Source organism: Tiliqua scincoides, chromosome 1 (assembly GCF_035046505.1).
Source record: "Tiliqua scincoides isolate rTilSci1 chromosome 1, rTilSci1.hap2, whole genome shotgun sequence".
In the NCBI taxonomy this organism is placed as follows: domain Eukaryota; kingdom Metazoa; phylum Chordata; class Lepidosauria; order Squamata; family Scincidae; genus Tiliqua; species Tiliqua scincoides.
The window spans coordinates 156,577,694-156,603,260 of record NC_089821.1 but is presented as its reverse complement, the minus strand read 5'-3'; the positions used below and the strand labels follow the sequence as shown (position 1 = coordinate 156,603,260).

At 43.8% G+C, this 25,567-nt stretch overlaps 1 protein-coding gene across 2 annotated transcripts in view; it reads right to left on the bottom strand.

Annotated features, from left to right (window-relative positions):
• The window catches only part of SMC6 (structural maintenance of chromosomes 6), a 44,290-nt gene extending 24,810 nt beyond the window's left edge, over window positions 1–19,480 (bottom strand). Inside the window, exons 1-6 of one of the 2 annotated variants that reach the window (XM_066611856.1) lie at window positions 19,351–19,480; window positions 10,528–10,673; window positions 7,860–7,977; window positions 6,293–6,398; window positions 1,372–1,508; window positions 270–331 (exon numbers count right to left, since the gene is read on the bottom strand). In XM_066611856.1, the coding sequence (XP_066467953.1) occupies window positions 270–331; window positions 1,372–1,508; window positions 6,293–6,398; window positions 7,860–7,977; window positions 10,528–10,671 (567 nt within the window). In that variant the 5' untranslated portion in view covers window positions 10,672–10,673; window positions 19,351–19,480. Of the gene's footprint in view, window positions 1–269; window positions 332–1,371; window positions 1,509–6,292; window positions 6,399–7,859; window positions 7,978–10,527; window positions 10,674–19,350 lie in introns of those variants that run through there. The other variant, XM_066611864.1, reaches the window with a different exon arrangement.
• Window positions 19,481–25,567: the final 6,087 nt, after the last annotated feature.

Genomic DNA, 25,567 nt, shown 5'->3' with positions numbered 1-25,567 from the left:
AAACAAAACACAAAGTCAAGAGACAGTTCCACATAATCATGGGCCACAACCAATCCAGAGAACTTCACAGTAAACACCTCAACCAAGGTGATTTCTTACATGTCTATCAGCTTCCTGCAATGCAAGAAAAAAGATGCTTTTGCATGTTGGTCACAGGTTCAGTAACAAAAACCCCAGAAGCAGCAGTAAGGGGAGGGTTCAGTGTCTTTTAAAAAACCATTATAAAAAACACCACATGGAAGGTGTAATACTTAAAACACATTTTTTACCTGGACATTAAAGTGATCAAGAATTGAAGTAAGTTCTTCTTTTTTAGAAGAAATTACAGCACCTAAACACAGAGGTGAGAATAAAACCATCAGTAAGCTAATTTTTAAAAACCTTACTATGAAGCTCCAATTAAGTTATACAGGCCAGAAAACACCCCACCCCACCGCCGATTATGTGAAACCATGGGTAACACCAGCCCCCCACCCTACAGAGACAAGGGGTGTTCTGCTCTCCTCTCCTCCAGAAGGAGAGCGCGTGTAGTGGCCCCATAGACCCAATCCACGGATACGGCCCCCCTTGTACACAGAGGTGCTTAGTCTGAGTAAAACAAACAACACTGTTTTCAGCACCTCTAGTTATACAGTAGAGTTTCCCACAGTGTTTCCTTAAAACACAGTAATCTTAACATCCAGGCGTAATTGAGGTAACCAAACCAGATGCAATGCTCATAATCATGGATGGGCTTGCAGATGGTTTGTAAATCCCCACGGATAGCATTTTCACAGAACTCTGAAGGGGGATAGGGAGACCACTGATTAGGTCCATCTGCACCCACTAATACTATATATTTGTAACAGCAATTGTTGGCACAACCATGCTGCTATAGGGGATGAAAACAAGTGCTTAGAGCAGTAGAGAATTCTGCCCAAGTTCTGTTCCTTCCTGCAACACTTTTCCCCCCATATCTGCCCCTCTCAGATGGTAGTACCCACCAGTACTCTTCAGACTCCTCTGAAGTAAGCAGGAATTTTTCAATTTCACATAATTCCTGGTCTAGAATTGATATGTGCTGGGCCTCAATATCCAGTTTAGATGGAACGTTTCAGACTGAAATCTTACCTAATACGTTTGCAGATCATAATCCAATTTTATTAATAATAAATGAAGTAAGCAAGAATTTCAAAGTGCTAGGGTGACACCAACTGGAGGGCGTACTCAGCATTTTGCGCTGCACTCAAAAACGTACTGAACAACTAACTGGGAGAAAGCACAGGAGAGCTTGCAACTTTTTTTTTAAACAGAGGTTCACCTCACACTGACCTGCTTCTGTGAAATGTAAACATTTTAGTACTTTTAAGTTACAGCAAAGCAGCACCCAACCTGTGACGCTTTTCAGCTTGTAGCTACGATGTCCTTCCAAGCTTATGTGCTGATTTACAGTGATAGAGTCACCATACAATTCAGGTTTAAATGCATCTTCACCTCTGTTACGTAATGTTATTGAAACATCTGCAGAACTGAAGCACAGAGTGAGTTAGCACCTAGCCAAGTTTTATAAACAGGTGCAGCAAACTATGAACACCAGTCAGTTCCCTGGCCAGTTAGGCTCCCCACCAAAACAGCACTGCAATTTAAAGATCTGCACACTCATGTTTTGACCCTTCCCCTTGCTTCCCAGCAAGTTTCCCACTAGTGGTACTTCATGGTGGGTAGGTGGTATTTGGCCTCACTGCCATGGTGACTGCTAATATAACTGATAATATAATATAATATAATATAATATAATATAATATAATATAATATAATATAACTCTAACCCCTGGGGGCTGGGGATAAGAATAGGTCCTTAGTTTAGCTGTACTTGTCGTAAGAGGCGACTAAACAGCCACCAGGTAGATGGAACTCGATAGCCTGGGAAGGCAGCTCATCTGAGAGAAGAAAAACTCTAATCCCAAAACTCCACTGTCTTGTGGCTACATCCAGTTATGGAAAAGGCTTCAGGAGTCAACCTCGAGGCAAAATCCGGAGCCAGAGTCCCTGAGGCAATTCATGGTTGAACACAGTCACGTTCTGGCAACTCCTGCGACGTCGCTGGAACCAACCATATTGGCTTCTGCCTTTCCATTGGACCATTTCAGCGATGTGGAGAGGGGGGATTTGCTGCATGGGTAACAGTCTATCCTCCATATCTACTTTGCCCAGGCTTTGCGCACTGGAGAGGACACTCTGTTCCAGAACACTATTCAGAGTGCGATACCATAGTCTTCCGAGACTGAAGGATGCCAACTTACTTACTTACTATTGATAGAGTGGCATCAATGTACATGGTATTTCACACAGAGTTCAGGTCCTTGCCCCAAGGCGCTTGCAATCAAGATATTGAGGGCCCTTAAGCAGGGTGGAAAGGTGGGGTATAAATCAAATAAATCAAATAAATAAGGGAGGAAGGGGAAGGACATGGAGGGTAAACAGAGAAAGCATATGCTATCATTTGATGACTTATTGTAACTAATCTTCAGGTCCTCCTGCATCTTAGAGGAGCTCTGTTTCTGTGTGCCTCACTGTTTCAATTATGCTTCTTGACTGAAAGAAGGCAAAGAATTATAATTCAGGCTGGAACCAACGGTATTGGCCTCTGCCTTTCCATTGGACCATTTCAGCGACATGGAGAGGGGGGATTTGCTGCATGGGAAACAGTCTATCCTCCATATCTACTTTACCCAGGCTTTGCGCACTGGAGAGGACACTGTTCCAGAACCACCATTCAGAGTGCGATACCATAGTCTTACGAGACTGAAGGATGCCAACAACAATAACTGCTAATACAACAACAACACACTGCTAATACTATATTACCACCACATGTGGTTTGGACTATAATAAGCAATTATAACTTAGGTGTCTGCAGTTTCGAACAATACTTTCCCCACTGATCCAGCGTTACACATCTGATGACACACATGCTCATAGCAAGTTGACATATGGATCCAGAACCGAAGGGAGAAGATAGAATATGAACATGCCACAAGCATCTTGAGAAGAACCAAGTCACCAAATCACTCTTGAAGATGCTCATGCACCATCCAAACCAGCCACCTATAGGCAGTGGCATCACTAGAATTTGTGTCACCCGGTGCAGGAGGCCTGCACATCACCCCATGCAGTGGGCGGGGCAACACCCCAGGTGGTGGGCATGGTGATGTACCATCGTCCCGTCCCCACTGGTGTTTTGGCTGTACCTTTTGATAGAACACAGATATTTCAATGTGGTTTGTTTCATTGCATTCTGCATGAAATTACACATTGATTGATATATAACATGATGGGATTATTCCTCCAAACTCTGATTTTAGTGATTTTGAAAACCTGTAGAGTCTCTCTCTCACACACACACACACACACACACACACACACACTGTGTTAACTTACTAACACCTTATTGCAGCAGTTCTCAAATGTTTAGCACCAGGACCCACTTTTTAGAATGACAATCTGTCCAGGACCCATTGGAAGTAATGTCATGGCCAGAAGTGACACCATCAAGCAAATTAAATAATAAATAATTAATAATTAAATTAAAATAAAAGAAATAATTAAATAAGGGGGAGCCAGTCCTGTTCCACCAAGTGAATTTTCTCTGTGGCCAGCCTGCAATAACACCCTCCCAAAAAGAATCAGTGAGATTTCCAGCCCTCCCCAATGCCCAGTTTAAAGTTCTTCTATTTCAAGCATATCAAGATAAAGACCCACCTGGCTTCACAAGTGCAAAATAGAAATCTTTCCCCTTACCAGTTGAAGCCTCTTTTTTTGGTCCTTTTTAGTGGGGAGGGGAAGGGGAGGCTGCCTTCTGCAGCATTTGTTGCACTCCAGTTCCATAGGATCAGAACCATTCTGTTGGCCTCACATTCCTCTTTGCCTGGCCTGACCACCAGCCAAGGCACGTCTGCCTACTCACAAGTAAACACAACCATGTGGCTGTGTCTGCTTTCCATAGGGCTCAATACACTTGGCAGCTGGGAGGGAGGGACCTCCTTCTCAGGTGCTTTTTGGGGCTGCATTCATTGGATCCGGACCATTCTGACGTTGTAGGATTCCTCTCAGCCTGCCCTTTCTGACAGACTAAGGCACGTTCGCCTACTTGCGAGTAAACACAGCCATGTGGCTGAGTTTCTTTCTATAGGGCTCAACACACTCACCAGCTGGGAGGGAGGGAAGGACTTTCTCTGGTGTTTTTTGGGGGCTGCATTTATTGATTCAGGACCATTCAGGTGTCGTTGGATTCATCTCCGCCTGCCCTTTCCGACGCATTAACGCAAGTATGCCTACTCATGAGTAAACGCACGATACGGCTTGGTTTCACTTTCCATAGTGAAATGCATGCTCCATGCATTTTTTGGTTTCTGGTTTTTTGGCCGTAACTTTTGAACGAAAGGAGCTATTTCACTCTGGTTTTTTGCACTGCATCCCACTGGACATTCCTCATCCAATGGTGTATGGCATGATGGGGTTACCCCTAAAACCGCGATATTGGCACATTATCCCCAGTGCGCGTCACCCCCCCACGCATCACCCGGTGCGGCCTGCATCCTCCGCACCCCCATAGTGACGCCACTGCCTACAGGGAACTTGTGTTATGGTTATTTAAATATTAGCAAGCTGATCTGCTTTTTATTTGGAGTGTCTTCGATCGTAAACAATTGATACAAATCAAATTTGTGCTGAATGTACGGAAGCATCTTTAGTGTATATGCTTGAAATTGAATTGCTATGCTTTCATGAACAAAAGATTATGAAACAAATCATATGCACACCACTTCATGTTGTAAATAAATCTTGTATCTATCCAAACAAGAATAAACTATTTGGTTGTGCTACACAGAAGTCTGCTTATAATTTCTGGCAGATAGAGGAAATAAAATTTTTTTAACTGTAAGGAACAGGTGAGTTATTACAACCTTCTCCAGCTCAGAACTTTCAATACAATTACAAGCCAAACCTAAACCTGTGTGAAATTCAGGGTCAACATGTACTAGGCTGGCCCTGGATCAAACACCAGCTCTATCATCCCTCTCCCACTGAAACCTGATGGCAATGATAAGGACTGCTGCTCTGGTCTTCATTAGGCCCTGAAATACTACAGCAGCTATGTGGGTGCCAGTAGTCCTAAAGATGAACATTCCCAAGGCTTCTGGGTCCTTAAAGACATAGAAACATTGGAGAAGTCCAAATCCAGAAATTCTGTCACCCAGGACATTGTTGCTGCAGTGTTCTAAGGCCTAATCAAAACTATAGCAGCAGCAGTTTTCTCTGTTCCTTCCATTGTCAGGCAAGTTTCAGCAGGCAAGTTAATGGAGGTGACTGCTCACAAGAGGATTGGAAGGCTTCCGGATGTGTTCCCAATGAGAGTGTAGCAAGATCAGAAGGTCTGAACAGGCCGGTACTTAAAATCCATTCAGGCTCAATCTGAAATGAGCTCAAATTAGCTTGCTGAGGCATGTCTGTTCTGAATTAAAACTGTGTTAATTTGCCTGTCACTGCTGCTACAGCGTACTCCTAAATGTTTACTCAGAATTAAGTTCCACTGTGTCCAGCAGGGCCTTTGAGCCCAATCCTATGCATGTCTACTCAGAAGTAAGTCCCATTATAAGCAATGGGTCTTACTCCCAGGTAAGTGTGGATTGGACTGCAGCCCTAGTCTTGTACCCTCAATTTTTTTTTCCTGGTAAGGGGCACACTCTCTCTCTCTCTCTAAATGTATAAAAATCATCCACCATAACACTAAATGGGCCTTCCTGTTTATTCTGCAACTGCCTCAAGTCTCCACATAAAACCAACATATTCACTTACCAGTAGCATCTCATACCACAGAACTGCTGTGTAGACAGGTGTGGAGGTTCAAATCCAAATGCACACTATGAGAAGCCACGGTGAATATAGCCCAGTTTCAGAGACAACTACATTTATGCATAGTTATGATAAAGGTACCCCTTTTGAACATTCCCTCCAATTTTAAAGTAGGAAGGTTTTTGTTTATTAATACAAGTGACACATATTTTGTGATTGTCCCATTTTTGGACACATTGCTATCTTCTAAAGGGATGCTATTAATCCTGGTGCTCTACAAAACCAAATCTGCTGTAAAAGTATCCAGCACTACAGGGGCGCAAGCAGGTCTGTGCTCTGAGAACTGCATCTGTGGTGGTACAGCAAGTCTTTATTATATGGATTAGAACACAACTGAAGATGGTCAACATGAGTCACTGGAGTTCTTGCTCAGGTCATACACAACCATTTCACTTACTTCTGTCCATCTTTTACAAACACTTTCAAAGATGATCCTCGATTTGTCACTGTCGCTTTTCCACCAAGGCCGACAATAAGGGCAGTCAGCACTGCACTCTTCCCACCTGAATGAAGCATCATATAAAACCCATCATTTTCTGTAAGCTACATTAAGTAAGTTCAACTAATCTTATGCAGGTTATAGAACTTCCAGCAACAAACTTGCTCACATTAAATTTAAAAAATAGTTATACACATGCAAACACCTCTCAATGTACACATATTTTTTTAATATTAAACATCAAACAACATTTTCCTATAGAGATAGTAGGCCAGTGGTAGTCCTCTTCCAACAACTACTTCAACATATTTTTACTCCAAAGTTACTCATTATCAAATACAGATTATGTAGTTAGTTCAAGCTAATTTTATATTTTATATGAAATATAGTAGGCCCAGGACTTCGCTCTCAGTCTGGAGAGGTTGAAGAGCTTTCCGTCTGATCTAGTCCGGAGATAGATGCCTTCTGTTGCGGTTCCAAAGGCATGCTTCAGCAGGACAGTGAAGAAAATCCCAAACAAGGTTGGTGCAAGAACACAGCCCTGCTTCACGCCGCTTCGGACTCTGCACTTGCTCCCGTTGTGGAAGGGATTGTCACTCCCAAATTGGCCTTTTCAGCCACACTAGACGATGTTCCAAAACCACCTTTCAGAGCGCGATACCATAGTCTCTCAAGACTGAAGGTTGCCAACAAGTAACTAGGCCCAGGATCCACCACTGTTACATATTAAGAGAAATACATCCTCTGTGCCCTGATAATAAAAACTCCACAAGAATGCCTGCTATGAGTGTTGAAGTTTGTTCTACAGAAGTTGCAGTGGGAGACATGGCTCATTCCTCACACAAAGCAGAACCAGGAATCTGTGGTTTAAGTGTTGCTGGTACATTTGCATGTTAAGTGATCCTAATTCCCAGCTTGCGCAACATACAAACCTATGATTTAAGATACCAAAATTGCTCCTTTTCAGTTGGGCATGTAAGAGGTAGAGCAAAGAGGAAGGGTAGGATGTAGGATCAGTGTTCCTTGTGGGTTCGTTCATGAGCCAACCATCTTGTTTGTTGGATCACCTGAATGGGAGCACTGTCTTGGCTAGTTTGTCAATGTATGCTCACCAGATTTTGATAGATAGATAGATAGATAGATAGCAATCTATCTATCTATTTATTTAACCTTGTGATTTAAAAAAAGAAGTTAAACTGCAGCAGCCTAAAACAGGGCATTCTCAAACATGCCACCCTATCTAACTTTATCCACCAAGTTTCTCTTCTCTTGTGAACTTTAGGAAATTAATGTTTCTTTAGAGCATTTGGGTGCTACTAATTTTGCTCCTTCTATTCCACAAGTTAGGCAGGCTTTTTTGTTTGTAGTTTTTATTAAGGTTTATTCTATTGTACATGGCTGTTGGTACTTTGTTTCAGACAAGTCTTTTAAATTTTAGAAATTAAACCAAACATGTAAGGCACAGATGCAAAGCTAATAGTATGATTTTACTTACAAAAAAATGAACAAATACACACACACTTACTTCCATTATTTCCAACTATAAAATTGACATTGGAACCAAACTTGAAAGGGCCCAGCATTGAATGGCACATGAAGTTCTTCAGCTGGATACTTTCTACTATTCCAACATCTCCTGATGCCTACAGGTATATCAGGGAAGGGTAAGTAAACAAAAACTGGTCACTGATCTTTGCACATCAACTTGGAAAAGTCAACACTCGGCATAGAAGATGCCTACACACTAGGAACAACAGATTATGTACCAGTAGGATAGACTTTCCTTTTTGTTTACACAAAGGTTGGAACCACTGTAAGTATTTGCTTGGGAGGGGGGGGTGACAGCAGCAATTATGCCACTGCCATGAAAAATGAGGGTTTTTTTTTTAACACATACCTGAGGGTTGCTATGAGCATGCCCTTAAGCTATTTGCAACTTAGTGCAGCCAGGTTCACATCTTTGTCACCACCACCTCTGGAATCAGCACTTCAGTGCAAACTGCCCAAGGTTTGAAAAGCAGCCACTTGGCTATTCACTAGCTTCACAACTAATCACTGACCCTAACTTACAGGGACCCAGCTGAGTTACAAACTTAACAGTGAAGCGTTTTCAAAGTGGTAAGGCAGGATTTAGGTTATCGCAGTACCCTTCCCAGTACTCAAAGAGTAAAAAGTATATTTATCTAAAATGGAACAAAATAGTTATAGTACATCTCTTTAAGGAAAGGCAGAAGATAAAGACCCATCGAAACTTAACCCAGACACACATTAAAAACTCAATAAACCTATATTCCTAAAATCTAACAGTCCTGTATCATACAAGGTAATAGCTCTTTGAGCATGATAAGAGCGTAGCTGGTTTCACCTGTTCTCCAGAGTTGGGCAAGGCAAAGCATCCACACAGGACTCAAACAACACAATGATCAGTTGCCCCACCAAGCCAAAACCCCACCCTCCAAGGTGTCTGATTTTTATACTGACAGAGTATTGGCCATCCAATCATGAGGTCAGGTCTGATTGCAAGATGATGCAATACTTGAGGTCACTAGAAGTCAAGACTAGCCACTCTGCCAAGCAGCTCTTCCTCAGCTGTACCAAATCCTGTTTACAGCAAGTGTCCTTGGTACTTAGCTCCACTGTAACTCCTCTCAGCATTCCTTTGGCCAGAAGTAAGTTGAAAAGGACTAACGGCTTTTTATTTTCTCTAGTCATTATCTTACCCACCAGCTGGTAGCTTACAGCTTCAGCTCTCCCAAAATTGATTCAACTACACAAAATTGAGTCAGATCATTAGCCTAGTTTTGCCACGCTCTTTTCACCCCATCTGAGAAATGCTGGCCTATAGCCCCAAACAGTGGCATAGTGAGCCTCCTTCACAAGCATGAAAAAATGATTAAGGTGAACTTAAAGAAAACTGTCAAAACGAAAAGGGAAAAATCCTAACAAGAGCACAGGAGAATAGTGCAACAATTAAAAACAAAGTTAATAACAACCTCGTGCACTGTCCTGATTTAAGGGAAGTGCACTGGTACTTAAAAAATATACCTGGAGAAGGGAAAAAGGGGTTGCAGAAAGTGTGGCAAAGAAGCCACATAGAAATCTTAGTTTCCCCTCAGAGGGATTACATTACCATTTCACAAATAAGCAACAACAGGGATTTTGTCATCCCTAACTGTTGAAAAATTGTGTTCAATAGCAAACCCATCTATATCCCATGCCATTCACCTGAAAATTAATTATTTAATTGCTAAAATTTCCTTAACACCTGCAGCTATAAATGGATTTCAATCTCCAAATAATCACAAGTACAGTTACAGAACAAGAGGTGGGGGGGGAATCATGGGCAACTTACGGGCTAGAGAATAGTGGCTCCCAAACTTACCAGGGTCACAATGCCCCTCCAGCCTCTCCATCACAGTTCAGCCAGGAACCTTCATCTTGGATCTCGCAAGATCCAAGATGGCAGCACCCAAGAGAACAGATAGGAGGGATGACTGGAGACATCCTGCAGTGACACAGTTTGGAAACCACTGGGCTAGAATGTTAAGATTTCATACAGACTGCGATAAGATGTATAAAACACTTTGCACACTTGGAAATAAGGGTTCTGCTTTAGAAAGTCTATTTTTACATCAAGTGGAATCCTCATCACCCCTAGAAGCACAGCCAGCTCTGTCAGCAGATGGGGAGAAGAGTGGCAAACAGACACCCACTGCCTTTGACCAGTCTGCTGCAGGCAGAGCCAGCTTCCTTATCTTCCTCTGCATGGGCTCTTCAAATGACAGTATGTGCCACACTTTCTCTCTCCTTTATAAGAGCCCGCACAGAAGAACATGCAATTCTTAGAGTGCAGCAGTCTGGCTCTTTGCCTTCCTGGTGGAACATGAACAGCAGAGACACAAAGAGGCAGAAGCCTGCACCAGGCCAACATAGCTTGCAGATAGTTTTACAACATCATAAAGTCATTTCACTGTGACTGTCATTCACAGTCAAAGTGCACTGTGAAGGCTGAGTGACTTTACAGCTAATGCAAAGTTTAAGCAAGGGTGAGTATATGGAAGTTGAGGTTTACTCAAGTTGGATACATGATGTGGACAATTTTAGTAACATCATATTCCCTTTGAATCAAGTACAAAAACTTTGGGACAAGTGATATAAGAATACTTAGCATGAGCTAGTAAGCTGAAACTTACCGACTGAGAGTTAAAACTGCTGTCACTCTGTAGCTGTGACAATTCCTCTTCACTAGGATCATCATCAAGGCAATCTCTGGACTCTTGTCGAGGTCTTTTGCTGGATCCTGGTGATGGAAAACTTCTCTCTTTTCTCTTTGCCATAACTACAAAAAAGGAGAAATCATCCGACTGAAAACATAACTAGCAAACGGGGCAAGGTCCAGCCAAAGGTACGAAAACTATTTCCATGTGAGAAAATTAAAAATACGTTTAAAGACAAAATGCTTTAGTTGAGGAATTAAAGTTCTTAACTTGTGTTGAACTATTCCCACATAGTGAAAAATCAGGGATATTTTTAAGTGAATCTGCTTGCCCTTCCACTTACTCAGTATGTGCTCCACAGCAAGTCTGAGACAAGAGAATGAAGCGGCTGTTCCCGCAGTTCCTATCTGCCTTTTGTACAGGAATCTTAGTTTATACGGAGATGGTCTGTGATGTGCTGTCTGGAGACTGAGCTGCCGTTTTGCCCGAAAAAGCTAATGTGAAAACCCCATGGGTGTTGTTTCTCAGTACCAGTTCACTGTCCAGCCATAAGCAACAACAGACACAAGGAGAAAACCCAACTGCAGTTTTTATTTTGCCAGCAAAAGCGTGAGTCTGCTCATGTCAGACAGCAGCCTTCAAAATAGATCAGAAAGTTATTTTATAATTTTAACACACACACGCAGCATACAGGAAAACCCAAGTGAGATCTTATTTCCTTTCAAGCCCCTGAGACAAACAAAGAGCCGTCTGATTTCTGAGGGACTTTCCACATCAGATCTCGCCTGCTCCGGACACACCTGTGAACCCTGCCATTCTAATTTTATATACTTTAGCCAGCAGTATGCAGCAAGCAAGCAAGCTTTGCAGTTACCATTATGGCGTCTGCCTTGCTCAGCCTTGGCATTATAGAAAGCCTGCCCTAGCCAGATCCTTCCATATCAAAGCAGGATCAGTTGCATGTATGGGGAGACTGAGGCCACTGAAATGTCTGTGCAGAGTAGTGAAGTGTGGAGGAGCCAGATGGCAAAAAAAAAAACCAAGGTAACATCTTCAAGAAGCTGGTCTGAAGCTTGGCTGCAACTGCCTGCAAGAGCCTGGAAAGCTCAGGAGCTGGCAATCAGGATAACGACTGGAAACACCAGGAGAAATTGAGGTTCTATGAGATTGTCTCATTGAAATAATACTTGTAAAAATCACATTAAAATGTATTTCTATTCAGCCTGCCTATGTAAACTGCCTTGAGACTACTGACAAAAATGGTATACAAATATTGTAATAATTAGAGTGTTAAAAATTACTGTATGTTGATACACAGTTCTCTGTAACTGTAATTGGAACAAACAAGTAAGCCAAAAAAATAGGTTCTTTTAAAAGATATTAAGGCAGTAATCCTATACATATTTTAGATTCAGTCCTACCAACTTCAATTGGGTTTACTTCTCAATAGACAAACACAGAATTGCTTTGTAAGAAAACTGTATATTAAAAAAAACCACTGAGTTTGCACATCACAATGTCAATCAATAGCTGACTAAGGGCTCGATTCTATTTTTCAGTATTGGTGCAACCATGCCAATGGAGTGTGTGCTGCATCCTGTGGTGGGGAGGCAGTCATGGAGGCCTCCTCAAGGAAAGGGAACATTTGTTCTTTTACTTCAGAGTTGCATTGTGGTTGCACAGATGCTGGAAAGTTGGATAGGATCAGGCCCTAAGACTGTAATCCTATGAACACTTACCTGAGAGTAAGTTCAGCTGGACTAATTTCTGAGTAAATGTGAACAGCAATGCAGTTAGTGCAATCTAAACAAGTCTAAACCTAGAAATAGCACATTCTAAGGTTTAGTCAAAAGGAAAATGTTTTAAGCTGAACTTAACCCACAGGTTTATTAGGGTTGCAGCGCAAGCCACAACATTTCACAACAGAGAAAGGCATTTAACACAGGAAATGTAAATAGTTACATTATTTTAATAGTGGCATTTACAGTTTCATAACTACTTTCCCATCCAATATTCATTACAGTATGCCAGTTAACAGAGCACAATGCCTTAAGGAAGATATGTCAAGCATGCCTTAAGAAGCAATTGTACACCAATAAAAGATCAAATGAAGAAGTTCCCATATTATCAGTCACTTCATCCCCATAAAAGGTTTCAACAGCCTATTCTTACACATGCTTACTCACTAGTTTCACTCTGCTGCACACCAGCGAGTGGTCGGTGTCACAGGCAGCACCCTGATAGCTGCATGTGATCTTGATGCTGGAAAGGCTGGAGCGTCTGGTGAGAATCAGGTCGAGCTGGTGCCAGTGCTTTGATCTTGGGTGTCTCCAAGAGACTCTATGTTGGGGCTTCGTGTTGAAGAACGTGTTGCTGACACAGAGACCGTGATGACAGCAAAACTCTAGCAGGCGTTGGCCATTTTCGTTCATCTTCCCAGTGCCGAACTGACCTAAGCAAGTGGGCCACGAACTGTTATCAGCACCAACTCTAGCACTGAAGTCGCCGAGGATGAACAATGGCTCTTTTACGGGGCTCTTCTTGATAGTGGTGGCCAGGTCATCATAAAATTTGTCTTTGGCTTCTGCTGGAGACGACAGAGTCGGTGCATAAGCACTGATGAGAGTGACAGGTCCTGCTGATGACTGGAGCTGCAGGGACAAAATTCTTTCACTTCCCACAGTAGGTGGGATGATGGATTTCAGCAGGGTATTTCTGACCGCGAAGCCAACACCATGTTCCCTGGTTTCGTTTGGTGGTTTTCCCTGCCAGAAAAATGAGAAATTTCGCTCCTTGACAGATCCGGAATCTGGCAGCCTAGTCTCTTGAAGGGCAACGATGTCCATCTGCAGTCTGCTCAGCTCCATGTCGATGACAGCTGTTTTGCGTGCATCGTCTATTGCTTGCAGGTCATCAGAGAAGCCAGGTGTCATTGTCCTTACGTTCCAGGTGCCCAGCTTTAGGGCAGGAGTTTTCTGTTTTCTATTGCATGGTGCAGAGTTGTCAATCTGCTTGTCAGTTTTCACCCTAAACCCCACGCACCCCGTGAGGTTAACGGACCGTGGCGAGGCAACAACTTACTGGCTGGGGACTGCCCAGCTTAAGGCGGGCGGTAGCTGCCCAATTAGATGCAATGATCTCTCCCACCGTCGGAAGCAGCCCCTGGCGTCATGCCCTACGCCAATCGAGCAAAGACTTATAACCGGTAACTGCTGCTTCCCGTGTTGTGCCGACGCCGTATGGCGAAGTTGGAGTGTCCTCTCCAGTGCGCGAAGCCTGGGTAAAGAAGGTATGGAGGATAGGCTGTTACCCATGCAGCAAATCCCCCCTCTTCACTGCAAACAAAGCGACTGTACCACAAAAAAAAGGAAGGAAGACCTCGCATTGATACGAGCAAGACCCGGGATCAGAGAAAAGTGGAGGAATTTGCACGAGCACTTGAGGAATCTCTTCCAGGCCCGGTCAATGCAAACGCATCCAACAGATGGGAACATTTCAAGAATGCCGTTTACAACAACGCCTTGTCCATATTTGGCAAGAAGACCAACAAGACGGCAGACTGGTTTGAAGCCCACTCTGAGGAGTTGACACCAGTCATTGAGGAAAAGAGGAGAGCTCAAGCAGCATACAAGGCCTGTCCCAGTGAGTGCAACCTGCAGGTCCTCCAAGGTGCTCGCAGCAAAGTCCAGCAGGCTGCCAGGAGATGTGCTAACGACTACTGGCTCCAGCTCTGTTCCCAGATACAGATAGCAGCTGACACGGGCAACATCAAGGGGATGTATGATGGTATCAAGCAGGCCCTAGGTCCAACACAGAAGAAAATTGCCCCTCTGAAGTCTGCCGCAGGCGAGGTCATCCAGGATCGGGCGCAGCAGATGGAACACTGGGTGCAGCACTACTCTGAGCTGTATTCCAGAGAAAATGTAGTCACTGAAGAAGCGCTGAACAACATTGAGTGCCTGCCTGTGCTGGAGGAGCTTGACAGTGAACCAACCCTAGAAGAACTTCACATGGCCCTGGACTCCCTTGCCTTTGGCAAGGCACCTGGAAAAGACAGCATCCCTGCTGAAGTCCTAAAGTGCTGCAAAGAGATCATCATCACTGAGCTGCATGAAATCCTTTGTCTCTGCTGGAGAGAAGGTGGAGTACCTCAAGACATGAGGGATGCAAACATCATCACGCTGTACAAGAACAAAGGCGACAGGGGTGACTGCAACAACTACCGTGGCATCTCTCTCCTTATAGTTGTAGGAAAGTTGTTTGCCCGAGTTGCACTAAAGAGGCTCCAGGTACTTGCAGAGAGCGTTTATCCAGAATCACAGTGTGGATTCCGAGCCAACAGGTCCACCACTGATATGGTATTCTCCCTTAGACAACTGCAGGAGAAATGCAGGGAACAACGACAGCCACTCTTTATAGCCTTCATAGATCTCTCGAAGGCTTTCGACCTGGTCAGCAGGGATGGCCTCTTCAAGATTCTCCCCAAGACTGGATGTCCACCCAGGCTCCTCAGCATCATCAGATCCTTCCACAAGGACATGAAGGGCACTGTTGTCTTTGATGGCTCCACATCACACCCCTTTGACATCCGAAGCGGCGTGAAGCAGGGCTGTGTTCTTGCACCAACCTTGTTTGGGATCTTCTTTGCTGTCCTGCTGAAGCAGGCCTTTGGAACTACAACAGAAGGCATCTATCTCCGGACCAGATCAGATGGAAAGCTCTTCAACCTCTCCAGACTGAGAGCAAAGTCCAAAGTCCAGCTCAAATATCTGCATGACTTCCTCTTTGCCGACAATGCAGCTATCACTACCCACTCTGCCAAAGATCTCCAGCAGCTCATGGATCGTTTTAGCAAGGCCTGCCAAGATTTTGGACTGACAATCAGCCTGAAGAAAACACAGGTCATGGTTCAGGATGTGGACTCACCTCCCTGCATTACAATCTCTGCACATGAACTGGAGGTTGTCCATGACTTTGTGTACCTTGGCTCAACGATCTCCGACACTCTTTCTCTCAATACCGAGCTAAACAAACGCATCGGTAAAGCAGCTACCACGTTTTCCAGACTCACAAAGAGAGTCTGGTCCAACAAGAAGCTGACGGAACATACCAAGATCCAGGTCTACAGAGCTTGCGTCCTGAGTACACTTCTGTACTGCAGCGAGTCATGGACTCTTCACTCACAACAGGAGAGGAAACTGAATGCTTTCCACATGCGCTGCCTCCGATGCATTCTCGGCATCACCTGGCAGGACAAAGTTCCAAACAACACAGTCCTGGAACGTGCTGGAATCCCTAGCATGTATGCACTGCTGAAACAGAGACGCCTGCGTTGGCTCGGTCATGTCGTGAGAATGGATGATGGCCGGATCCCAAAGGATCTCCTCTATGGAGAACTCGTGCCAGGAAAGTGCCCTACAGGTAGACCACAGCTGCGATACAAGGACATCTGCAAGAGGGATCTGAAGGCCTTAGGAGTGGACCTCAACAAGTGGGAAACCCTGGCCTCTGAGCGGCCCGCTTGGAAGCAGGCTGTGCAATATGGCCTTTCCCAGTTTGAAGAGACACTTGGCCAACAGTCTGAGACTAAGAGGCAAAGAAGGAAGGCCCATAGCCAGGGAGACAGGCCAGGGACAGACTGCACTTGCTCCCAGTGTGGAAGGGATTGTCACTCCCGAATCGGCCTTTTCAGCCACACTAGACGCTGTTCCAGAACCACCTTTCAGAGCGCGATACCATAGTCTTTCGAGACTGAAGGTTGCCAACTATGGTTACTCACTAGTAATACTCAGTGCAAAGACCTTACTAGGAATTACTCCCAAGTTAGCGTGCTTGAATATGCAAACTTTAAAAAACTTCAGATTCCTTAAAGCACAAGAACATGCTCACTTTCAATACAATGATTACTAATCTACAATTACAGTTACTAATAAATTATTTAAGGCAGTGTTTCTCAAACTGTGGGTTGGGATCCACTAGGTGGGTTGCAAGTCAATTTCAGGTGGGTCCCCATTCACTTCAATATTCTATTTTTTAATATATTTGACTTGATGGTATGTGACTGCATTTGGGGAAATGTCACAGACCTGTACTTTTAACAAGTTACTATGTATATGCTTTTAACAATGATAGTAAATGGAACTTACTCCTGGGTAAGTGTTAGTGGGATTGCAACCTAGGTTTGTTAAAAATTATCCTGCTTGATGATGTCACTTCCGGTCATGACATCACTTCTGGTTGATCCTGACAGATTCATTCTAAAAAGTGGGTCCCAGCATGTGTGAGAACCACTGATCTAAGGATACAAGTCTATATACGCTTCCGTAGAAAGTGATTCCATAGAAATTAGATGCATGCCTCAATACCTCAACTTTTATCGCTTTGCTTTTAGCCATTTTCAATTATAACCACATTTCAAATTTCATCCAACTTCTCACAATGTTTGCCAACATTCTTAAGTTTATTTTTCTTTCATTTTTGTTTACTTAGGTTTTGCACATGTTATATAGCTATGTTTGGCCAAAATAAATTTACAGGCTAGATAAGGCTATGCTTATCTAGATATGCTTATCTAGATTTGACATTCATCCATTTTTAAACCTTCATCCATGCTCTGGTCCTTAACCAGACAAATGTTCCTTTAAAATCAGTTTAAAAAACTGCTTTTTACTGTTGTAGAGAGACAGTCATGCAAATGATTACAGGTATAATGTAATTATCCACAGACTTCTCTGAAAGCTGATGAGAAGGGCCCTTTAAATTAAAGGAAAACAGTTGTTTAATAATGCCAGAGAGGGCAGCAATTCATCAATCATTCTCTCTGCAGGTTTCACTCCTCCCTTCCCCCCAGCACCTGAAAGAAGGCTTAATGGCAGTGATTATCACCTCCTATCACCTCCTCAGTTCTTTCCCCCTCACTGTAGCTCCTGGTGAAGGGAGGGATTGTTGCCTCCTAGTAAAGCCTAAACTCCTGGAGAGAGACTGACTGTCTCTGTGTGCATTTCAAAAGGTCAGTAAGGCTGTTTTTAAATCACCAGAGCAAATAGACTTTGTTTTTTAAATTGATTTGCTTTTGTGCCTTTTTCTGCCATCCAGGCAAGTTCTTGGAATGGAACCCTCCTGAATAATGAGACTCAACCTGTACCTGTAATCACTTGCATGACTGTCTCTGTACAACAGTAAAAAGTTGTTTTTCAAACTGTGATTTTAAATGGGTGCATTTTTCCCCTTTTCCACGAATCAGCACATTCCTTCTCATTTGCAGGGACCATTCCTGTATCAAATCCATGTATAAGGAGTCAAATCCATGTATAAGGAGGTTGGACCTGTAATTCTTTGCATTTATATGTTCTGCCACTCTGCTCCTCTCCGCCCTGCTTTTTAAGTTTTTTAACTGCTTGTTCCTGTGCAGGTTTAGTCTGTAGTAAATCTCATTAAGTGGGTTTTACTCACAAGTAAGCAAGAAAACACAGCATCACAGCCTTTCTGGATTATTCTATTCGCATATTATGCCTGATCTGTGCTGTTCTTTTTGACTGTTGCAAACCATCTTTAAGCTAGATTAGTAATCTTCAACCTTGGGTCAGGACCCCAATGGGGTCACAAAGCCTCAGTTATGGGGTCATGGCAACTTATGGGAACAGAAAAGATTGAAGACCACTGGAATAGAGCAACACCAGGTAAAGGGTGTATTTCTTTAGGTACCAGGAGATGGTTATCGCAGTCCTGCTCAGGTTCTTAGACATTATGCTAAAATAGCTTTTACTAGTGCTAGGTTTCAAGGTCACATTTTCTGTTTCCTCTAATAACTGGTTATAGTGAACAGTACTGGGAGGCCGTAAAGGGGGCAGGGAGTGGGCAGCAATGGGGTCTTGGATCAACAGTGGGGTCCTGGATCAACAGTGGGGTACCCAGTCTCACGTTTTACTTATTGGGGTCATGGCACAAAAATGCTGAAGACCACTGGTTTAAATGGTGCACTCGTGTCATAAACTCATGAGATGGTGTTAGGCAAATCACTTTCTTCAGCCTCCTTCCCAGCTGTGATGATGATATGATTTACCTTTCAGAGTTGTTGGAAGGATAACAACAATGCTAAGGATTATTATTTTGGCGACTCCTGGACCTCTCTCAACTGCAGTATGGGGCTGCATCAGGGAAACCTGGCAGTTTGCTTTGCCCCCACTCAGGAGATTGTGTCCCTGTTCTGCTCAGCAATTGTATTGAAACAGCTTTCACTAGTTCTGGGCTTCATTAGTGCCAGGCTTTCACTGGTACCAAGCACTTGTGCCAGGTTTCATTAGTGTCACTCTTTCCCTGGTGCAAAGCACTAGTGCCAGGCTTTCACTGGTTCCAGGCATGAGTGCCAGGCTTTCATAAGTGCCAGGCTTCCAAATATGCCAAGCACTAGTGCCAGGTTCCACGTGTCACTTTCCCTGGTGCCAAGCACTAGTGCCAGGCGTTCACTGGTTCCAGGCATGAGTGCCAGGCTTTCCCTGGTGCCAAGCGCTACTGCCATGTTTTCACCAATGCCAGGCTTTCACTAGCAGCAGGCACTAGTGCCAGGCTCCCACCGCTCCCTGCAGGAGAGGCGACAGAAGCAGGGGTGGGCAGAGAGGGTCCCAGGAGGGGCTGCACAGGGGTCCCCAGCCCCATACTTCACTCAGCGGGGCAGTTGCAGGAGCGAGGCTGAGGACCCCTGTCTGGGTTCCAGCGGGACATGCACGCTTCGCAGGGACGGGCGAGGAGCCTCCTGTGCCGCCCAAGTGCGCCTACAGCGGGCACCCCCCCAGCGCTCACCTGACGCCGGCAGCCGTTAACATTCCATCCGCTTGCTCTAGCGTTCCACGTTCGGAGGCGGGGGGCGCGCGGTTTAGAACGCACAATGTATTAGAACGCCACACGCACAAGCCACGCATGCGCCACTCTCTTCCCTTTCCTATCCCTGCGGCCGCCGCGGAGTTCGTCTTCATGACGCCTCACCCGCACTTCCGGTTCTCTATCGACGCGCCGCCATTTGAGGGGCCTCCCGCCGCGACGAGAAGGAAAGGAGCCACTCCGGCCGTGGAACCTCTTGGGGGGCCTTCGAACGACGACCGAAGGTGCAGCGCTGCAGCTGAGTGCGCTCAACTCTTTGGGGCGAGCGTCGTTGTTTTGCGCATGCGCAGTGGAGCCCGCCAAGTTACGAATTCGGGGGCTTCGCTGCTGGTGGCTTTGGGGAAGGCGGGACGCAGAGGCCTCGAGGCGCGCCAGGTGAGACTGTCCACACCTCCCTGGGAGGAAGCCCCACTGACTACAATGGGGCTTCCTTCTGAGTAGACAGGCACAGCCTGGGCTCTGAGGCTGCCACCCTCTCCACACCTCCCTGGGAGGAAGCCCCACTGAGTACAATGGGGTTTACTTCTGAGTAGACCTAGGGTTGGGTTCTAGGGCTGCGGCCCTGTCCACACTTACCTGGGAGTAAGCCCCCTTAGGGTTAGGGTTACTCATGAGAAACAAACATCTCTATCTGTAGCAGGGGTGGTCGACCTTTTGACTTTAGGGTTCTTGAACCTTTAGCAATTGCAACTGCTGAAGTTCCCTCTGCACAAGAGGAAGGAATTTCAGCAGATACAATTGTTCAAGGTCCAGAGCCCTAAAGCTGAAAGGTTGACCACCCCTGGTTTATAGCACGTCTTCCCACTCATCTAGGGAGCCACCTTCTCATTTGTTTTGCTACTTAACCCATTTCTGCCCAGCCCACATTTGGTGTACACATTTGGTCCCTTTTGCATTTGTGTAACACTGGGCAGAAATGGCTTAAACGGCTTTGAGAACTTATTCTTGAAGATAGTGTGTAAATACTTGAACTACAGGTCCAGCCTATTTATACATGGATTTTTTATACATATATTTGACTCAACACGAATGGCCCCTGCAAATGAGAAGGAATGTGCTGATCCCTGGAGAAGGGAAAAAATGCACCCCTTTAAAATCAGTTTAAAAAACTGAACAGTCCTTTAAAAATAGTCTCCTTAATGGGGGGGGGGGCAACTGGCTGACAATCCATCAATCCTTCTCTCTCCAGGCAACCCCTCCCTTTCCTTGATCACTTTGCATTGGTGGAGGGAGGGGCTGAGTGAAGTGACTTTCTAAGCGCTTGGAGAATGACTGATTGATGAATTGTCTTCTTAATGGCTCTTATTTTGGAGTCAAAAGGTCAGCAAGGCTGTTTTTAAATCACTGGAGCAAAGAAACTTTGTTTTTTTAATTGATTTGCTATATTGTGTTTTTTGCCATCCATGTGAGTGCTTGGAATGGAACCCACACGAATAATGAGGCTCAACCTGTAACAATAGTTTGGAGATTTAGGTATCAGCTTACCCACTTGCTGTCAAGAATAGGTTCCAGGGCAGGGTGCTCTATTGTTGTTTTGCCACACTCACATGGAACTACATTACAATGGAGGATTTTGCACAGGGCTGTTGGTGCTCAATAAAAATTCTTCAATATCTACTGCTTTGAGCATGTATATTCAATGAAAAATAGGTTGCTTTCAGTAAAGATCCCACTTCTCCTGACTATTTGCTCTTTATTTAAAAAAAAAAAAATTCCTAGCCTGGTGGGAAAGCTTCAATTGACTTATCAAATTACAATAAAACAATGCAACATTATTATTAGTAGTATTAACAGTATTTATATAGGACTTTTCAACTAGAAGTTCACAAAGCGGTTTACAGAGAAAAATCAAATAACTATAAACTTGAACGATAAAATGATTGTGTGTGCCATCATAATTCCAGAGTATGGGGGGAAGGACTCATTTTAAGGTGGGTGAAGATCAGTGTGGCTTAAGAGCTTTCTCTCCTTGCCTGAGCTCTGCCTCAGCATAAGTGGCGCTACTGAAAGAGTGGCCAATATGATAACTGGACTCTCCCATATTTTGAAAATGTGAACAAGATTTCTATACTTTTGTCATTTGCTGCAAATGAGCTCCTGTCTGAGAACAAAGTGCTCATTTCTGACCATCATCTGCTTAATGGCATCATTACCTGCTTAATGATGTTGCTTCAGCCCATAGCAGGCATCATGAATGCTATTCACCCTGCTTTGTGAAATGAGTTTGACATGAACTGGTTTAGTTCATGTAAAAGATAGAAAGTTGGCATAAACCAAGTCTGAGATGAGAGTGCAACTCAGAATGCACTGGTGGATGTTGGATTGGCAATGAAGTCGACTGATTTCCCTATAAGAACTGTGTGAACCAAAGATTCCAGACAAAAGAGCTAGTGTGGAACCTGCTAAGGTGGTTCCTCGGTAGTGGTTCCTTGGCTAATAAAATGTTAGTACTGTAATAAAATATAGCAATTATTAATTCAAAAGCAACAATACAACAGTAAAAGACAGTAAAGCACTTACAGAACTCACTGCCACAAACTGTGTTGACCATTGGCTTGTGCGATGCAGGAGAGGAGTCAAGAGGAGGAGGAAGGGCACTTTTTTTCTTTTCCACCATCCTGAAACCTGCTGATGTGCTGTATACTGTAGTTCTACGTCTCAGATCTGAGGTGAGTGGCTAGCTTTAGTTGGAGGCCTTGATTGGTGTTGAAAGATTCTGGAGGCTGGCAAAAAGTGCTCTTCTCTTTTCCTTCCTGAAATCTTATAAGTAGGGGAGGTTTTTTTTTTTGCCTCATGGTACCTGTTCTCCCTAAACCTATAAGGGCAATCCTGCCTCCCCTCCTTCCACCATTTTCCACACACCTATCATTCCATGGCTTCAAGAGACCACCGAGTATGCTCAGTCCTTGCTGGGTTATAATTTTTTTATCCATTTGAAATTACAAATGAATATATTCTTGTGTACCTAGGAAGTCCCCTGAGCATGCAGAAACACTACCTTGTGTGTGGGTGGCCCCATTTTGCTGCCAAACTGATCGACTGGAGACCAACAAGGCTAGCAGTATAACAAGGATGATGATGAATAAGTATTCAAAATGCTGGGAAAGCTGATGACAGACTTCATGTGCCATTTGGTAGATTCTTAGAGATTTAGGTTAACTGTAGCTACATGTGTTAATGCTAATTTGCGGGAAGATGCAAAGCAAGAAGTCTATCTTTTTTGCCACTGGCAAGGGTTTAAAAACAAAGCCTATATAGAATGTTAATGCCATTTGTAGTAGTCTCCTGAGAATAAGGCTGCACTCCTAACCATGCTTTCCTGAGAGTAAGCCCCATTGAACAAAATAGGACTTACTTCTGAGCAGACCTGGTTAGGATTGTGCCCTAAGTCAGGGAAAGGAAAGGATGAAGCTGAGAAATTTGTCACTTAAAACTGAACAGTGTTATTCTGTGTTGTAGCCTTTGATAGTTTTGTTCCCAAGATAAAAGTAATTTTACATGTACCTGGAAGAGCTAGGTTTCCTAGCATGTGTGTGCTTGCCTTCTGTTAAGAAGGCTTTCAATGCAAGCTGTGTTTTGTAATTTCTGAAAATAAATTAAATCCTTCCTGTCAGCAAACCAGAATTTCTAACATTAAGGGTACCCCCCAAAAAGTCCATTTGGATGTTTCCTATAAATGCAGTTCTTGTCAAATAGTTTCCTTCAGACTGAGACTGCAATTTTCTGTCTGCTTACCTGGAAGTATGTAGATGAAACATCAATGTGGCTTACCTCTGAGGAGACATGCATAGGATTGCACTGTAAGTATGGATAGCATATGTAATATGCTCCTTTCCAAATACAAATGGATTTTTTTAACAAGAACTTTCAAAACTGGAGAGTACTCTCTCCCACCCTTGAACTCTCTTGTTTCCTTTTTGTCTTAGACAAAACGGAGATTCAGAGAAACTTACCAGGTCAAACATGTATCCTAAAACAGAAGAAATCCAAAAATCCTTTTTTAAAAAACCAAGATTTGAATATGCTTCTGTGCATGAAATAATCTTTTTGGTGTAATGATATCAGTTGCGTCTTGTTGACTTGAGAAACAATAGAGTCATTGTTGGGATTCAAGTCCAATTGTAGTACATTGAGCTGTGATCCTGTGTTCATTGATCCATTGAACTGTGTTAACCTGTAAGAGCCATCAGCCATGGTAGGACTGCTAAGTGAAATGCATAAGATTGTACTGTTAGGCTTCCAGCTCTTAATTTCTTACAGAAAATTACAGCTGTGGTTCACATGTTTGTGCACATCATCTCAAACGAGAATTTTGCTGAGCCTCCAGAAAGTAATTGGAGTTGACTCTTTGCTATATGCAGCTTTATTTTCCATTACAATATTGACATTTATTTTCTGGACTGGTAGTGTTTGCAGTTTCCAATAGACCACCTGGTGCCTGTTGCTTGCTGTGCTAAGAGTGCTGGAGTAGGTATTCTTCAGCAAATGTGCCCACCCAGGTTAATTTAATATAGACTAATTGTGTCTTCACTGTTTAGATATTATGAGTCTACACACCTACTTAGTAAAGTTAAAATATGAATAGGGATGTGAATTTTTTTTTTTAAATGACTGTCAAGCCTTGGAATCTGATTGCCTTGTCTTAGAGCAGCATTTCTCAAAGTGTACTCCCTAAGTCTAAGGACTGTATGAATGCACCATAAGTGGCCACCATCTACTCAGCATTGTGCCACTCTGTGCATGCACAGGTGCTCTGTGGCTCCTTGAGTCTCTACACATGTGCAGATGAGGTTCCCTGAGACTCTTTTAGGAATGTAAAGGGCTCTGGAGACCAAAAAGTTTGAGAACTGCTGAATAATGGAATTTTTGCAGTTAAATGCTATGTACATAAGAGTCCTTTAGATGGCACTGTTCCCATACTTTGGTTAGAAGTTTTAATTGTAGTGATTTTTCTTTTGAACATTGAACCAAATTTTAGTGTTCTCCCTGTGGTTGTGTAATGAATGTTTCTTTCTAACAAAAGTTGGTGTTCCACCTCTATCCTAAAAAAAATTTTCTGGATGCAAGTCTCACTGATTTTATCAGAGGATATGTGCAAGTTTAGATTGCACACTTAGGACCATTTTCCATGTTCCGTGTTTTATCTAATAAGATAAGAACAGCCCCACTGGATCAGGCCATAGGCCCATCTAGTCCAGCTTCCTGTATCTGGCCAGATAAAAATATGATTTATGCATAGCAGTTCCAGTTACAATGAAAAAATCTCTGTTTTCAGTATTTGCCACTGTGGACAAATGCTGAATGTGAGGAGAACAGGGGGCAGTGCTAAGTGGCATGACATTGGTGGGTGTGTAATTAGTGTGCTCAAACCAACTGAACCCCTCACACGGTAGAGGGAAAGCCTGAAAAGGGCATTAGTCATCGCTGATTGACTTTGGATACAACCTACTGTTGTGAACTTTTTGGATTGAGTACTTAAAAGCATGAGCTATGAGCTGGATGTTCTCTGTTCAGGATTTAGCACAGTCATGAACTCATTAAGGTGCCATTAGGCAAACTGATGACTGTCAGCTCCTTTACATTTGCAATATGGTAATGATAATACTGATCCTCTTATGATTTTTTTTAAATGTTAAAGGAGAGATGCATGTATTTTAAATGCTTTGTACATTTTAGATGGTTTTGTACCTTGTTTGACATATGACTTCTTTACTGGGTGATGCTTCAGACTGAGAGCTCAGTCCTGAACTCTTCCAGTACTGGTGGTACAAGTGTACCACTGGTGCTGGGTATCATAAACGTGCTGTAAAGCATGTTTACAGCACCCCAGGAGTAGAGAACGCTGAGCCAGCGCCAGTTGACGCTGAGCCTCAGTGTGGCGGTACAGCTGGCCAGTGCTTCTGCAGCCCGGCCAGAGGTAAGGCTTTTCAGGGCAGGGGGAGGCAAGGAGTGGGCAGAACGGAGCAGCAGGATCAGGTCCAGTTGGGTTTTGGGACCAGCGGAGGGGACCTCTTCCAGATTCTATGCTCCACTCCACAGGTCCTCCAGTCTGCGCCAACAAAATAGCTGGTGCAGACTGAAGAAGATCCATTGCAGTGCCTGCACCCTTAACTTGGGAAAAGGGGACAAATATCCCCTC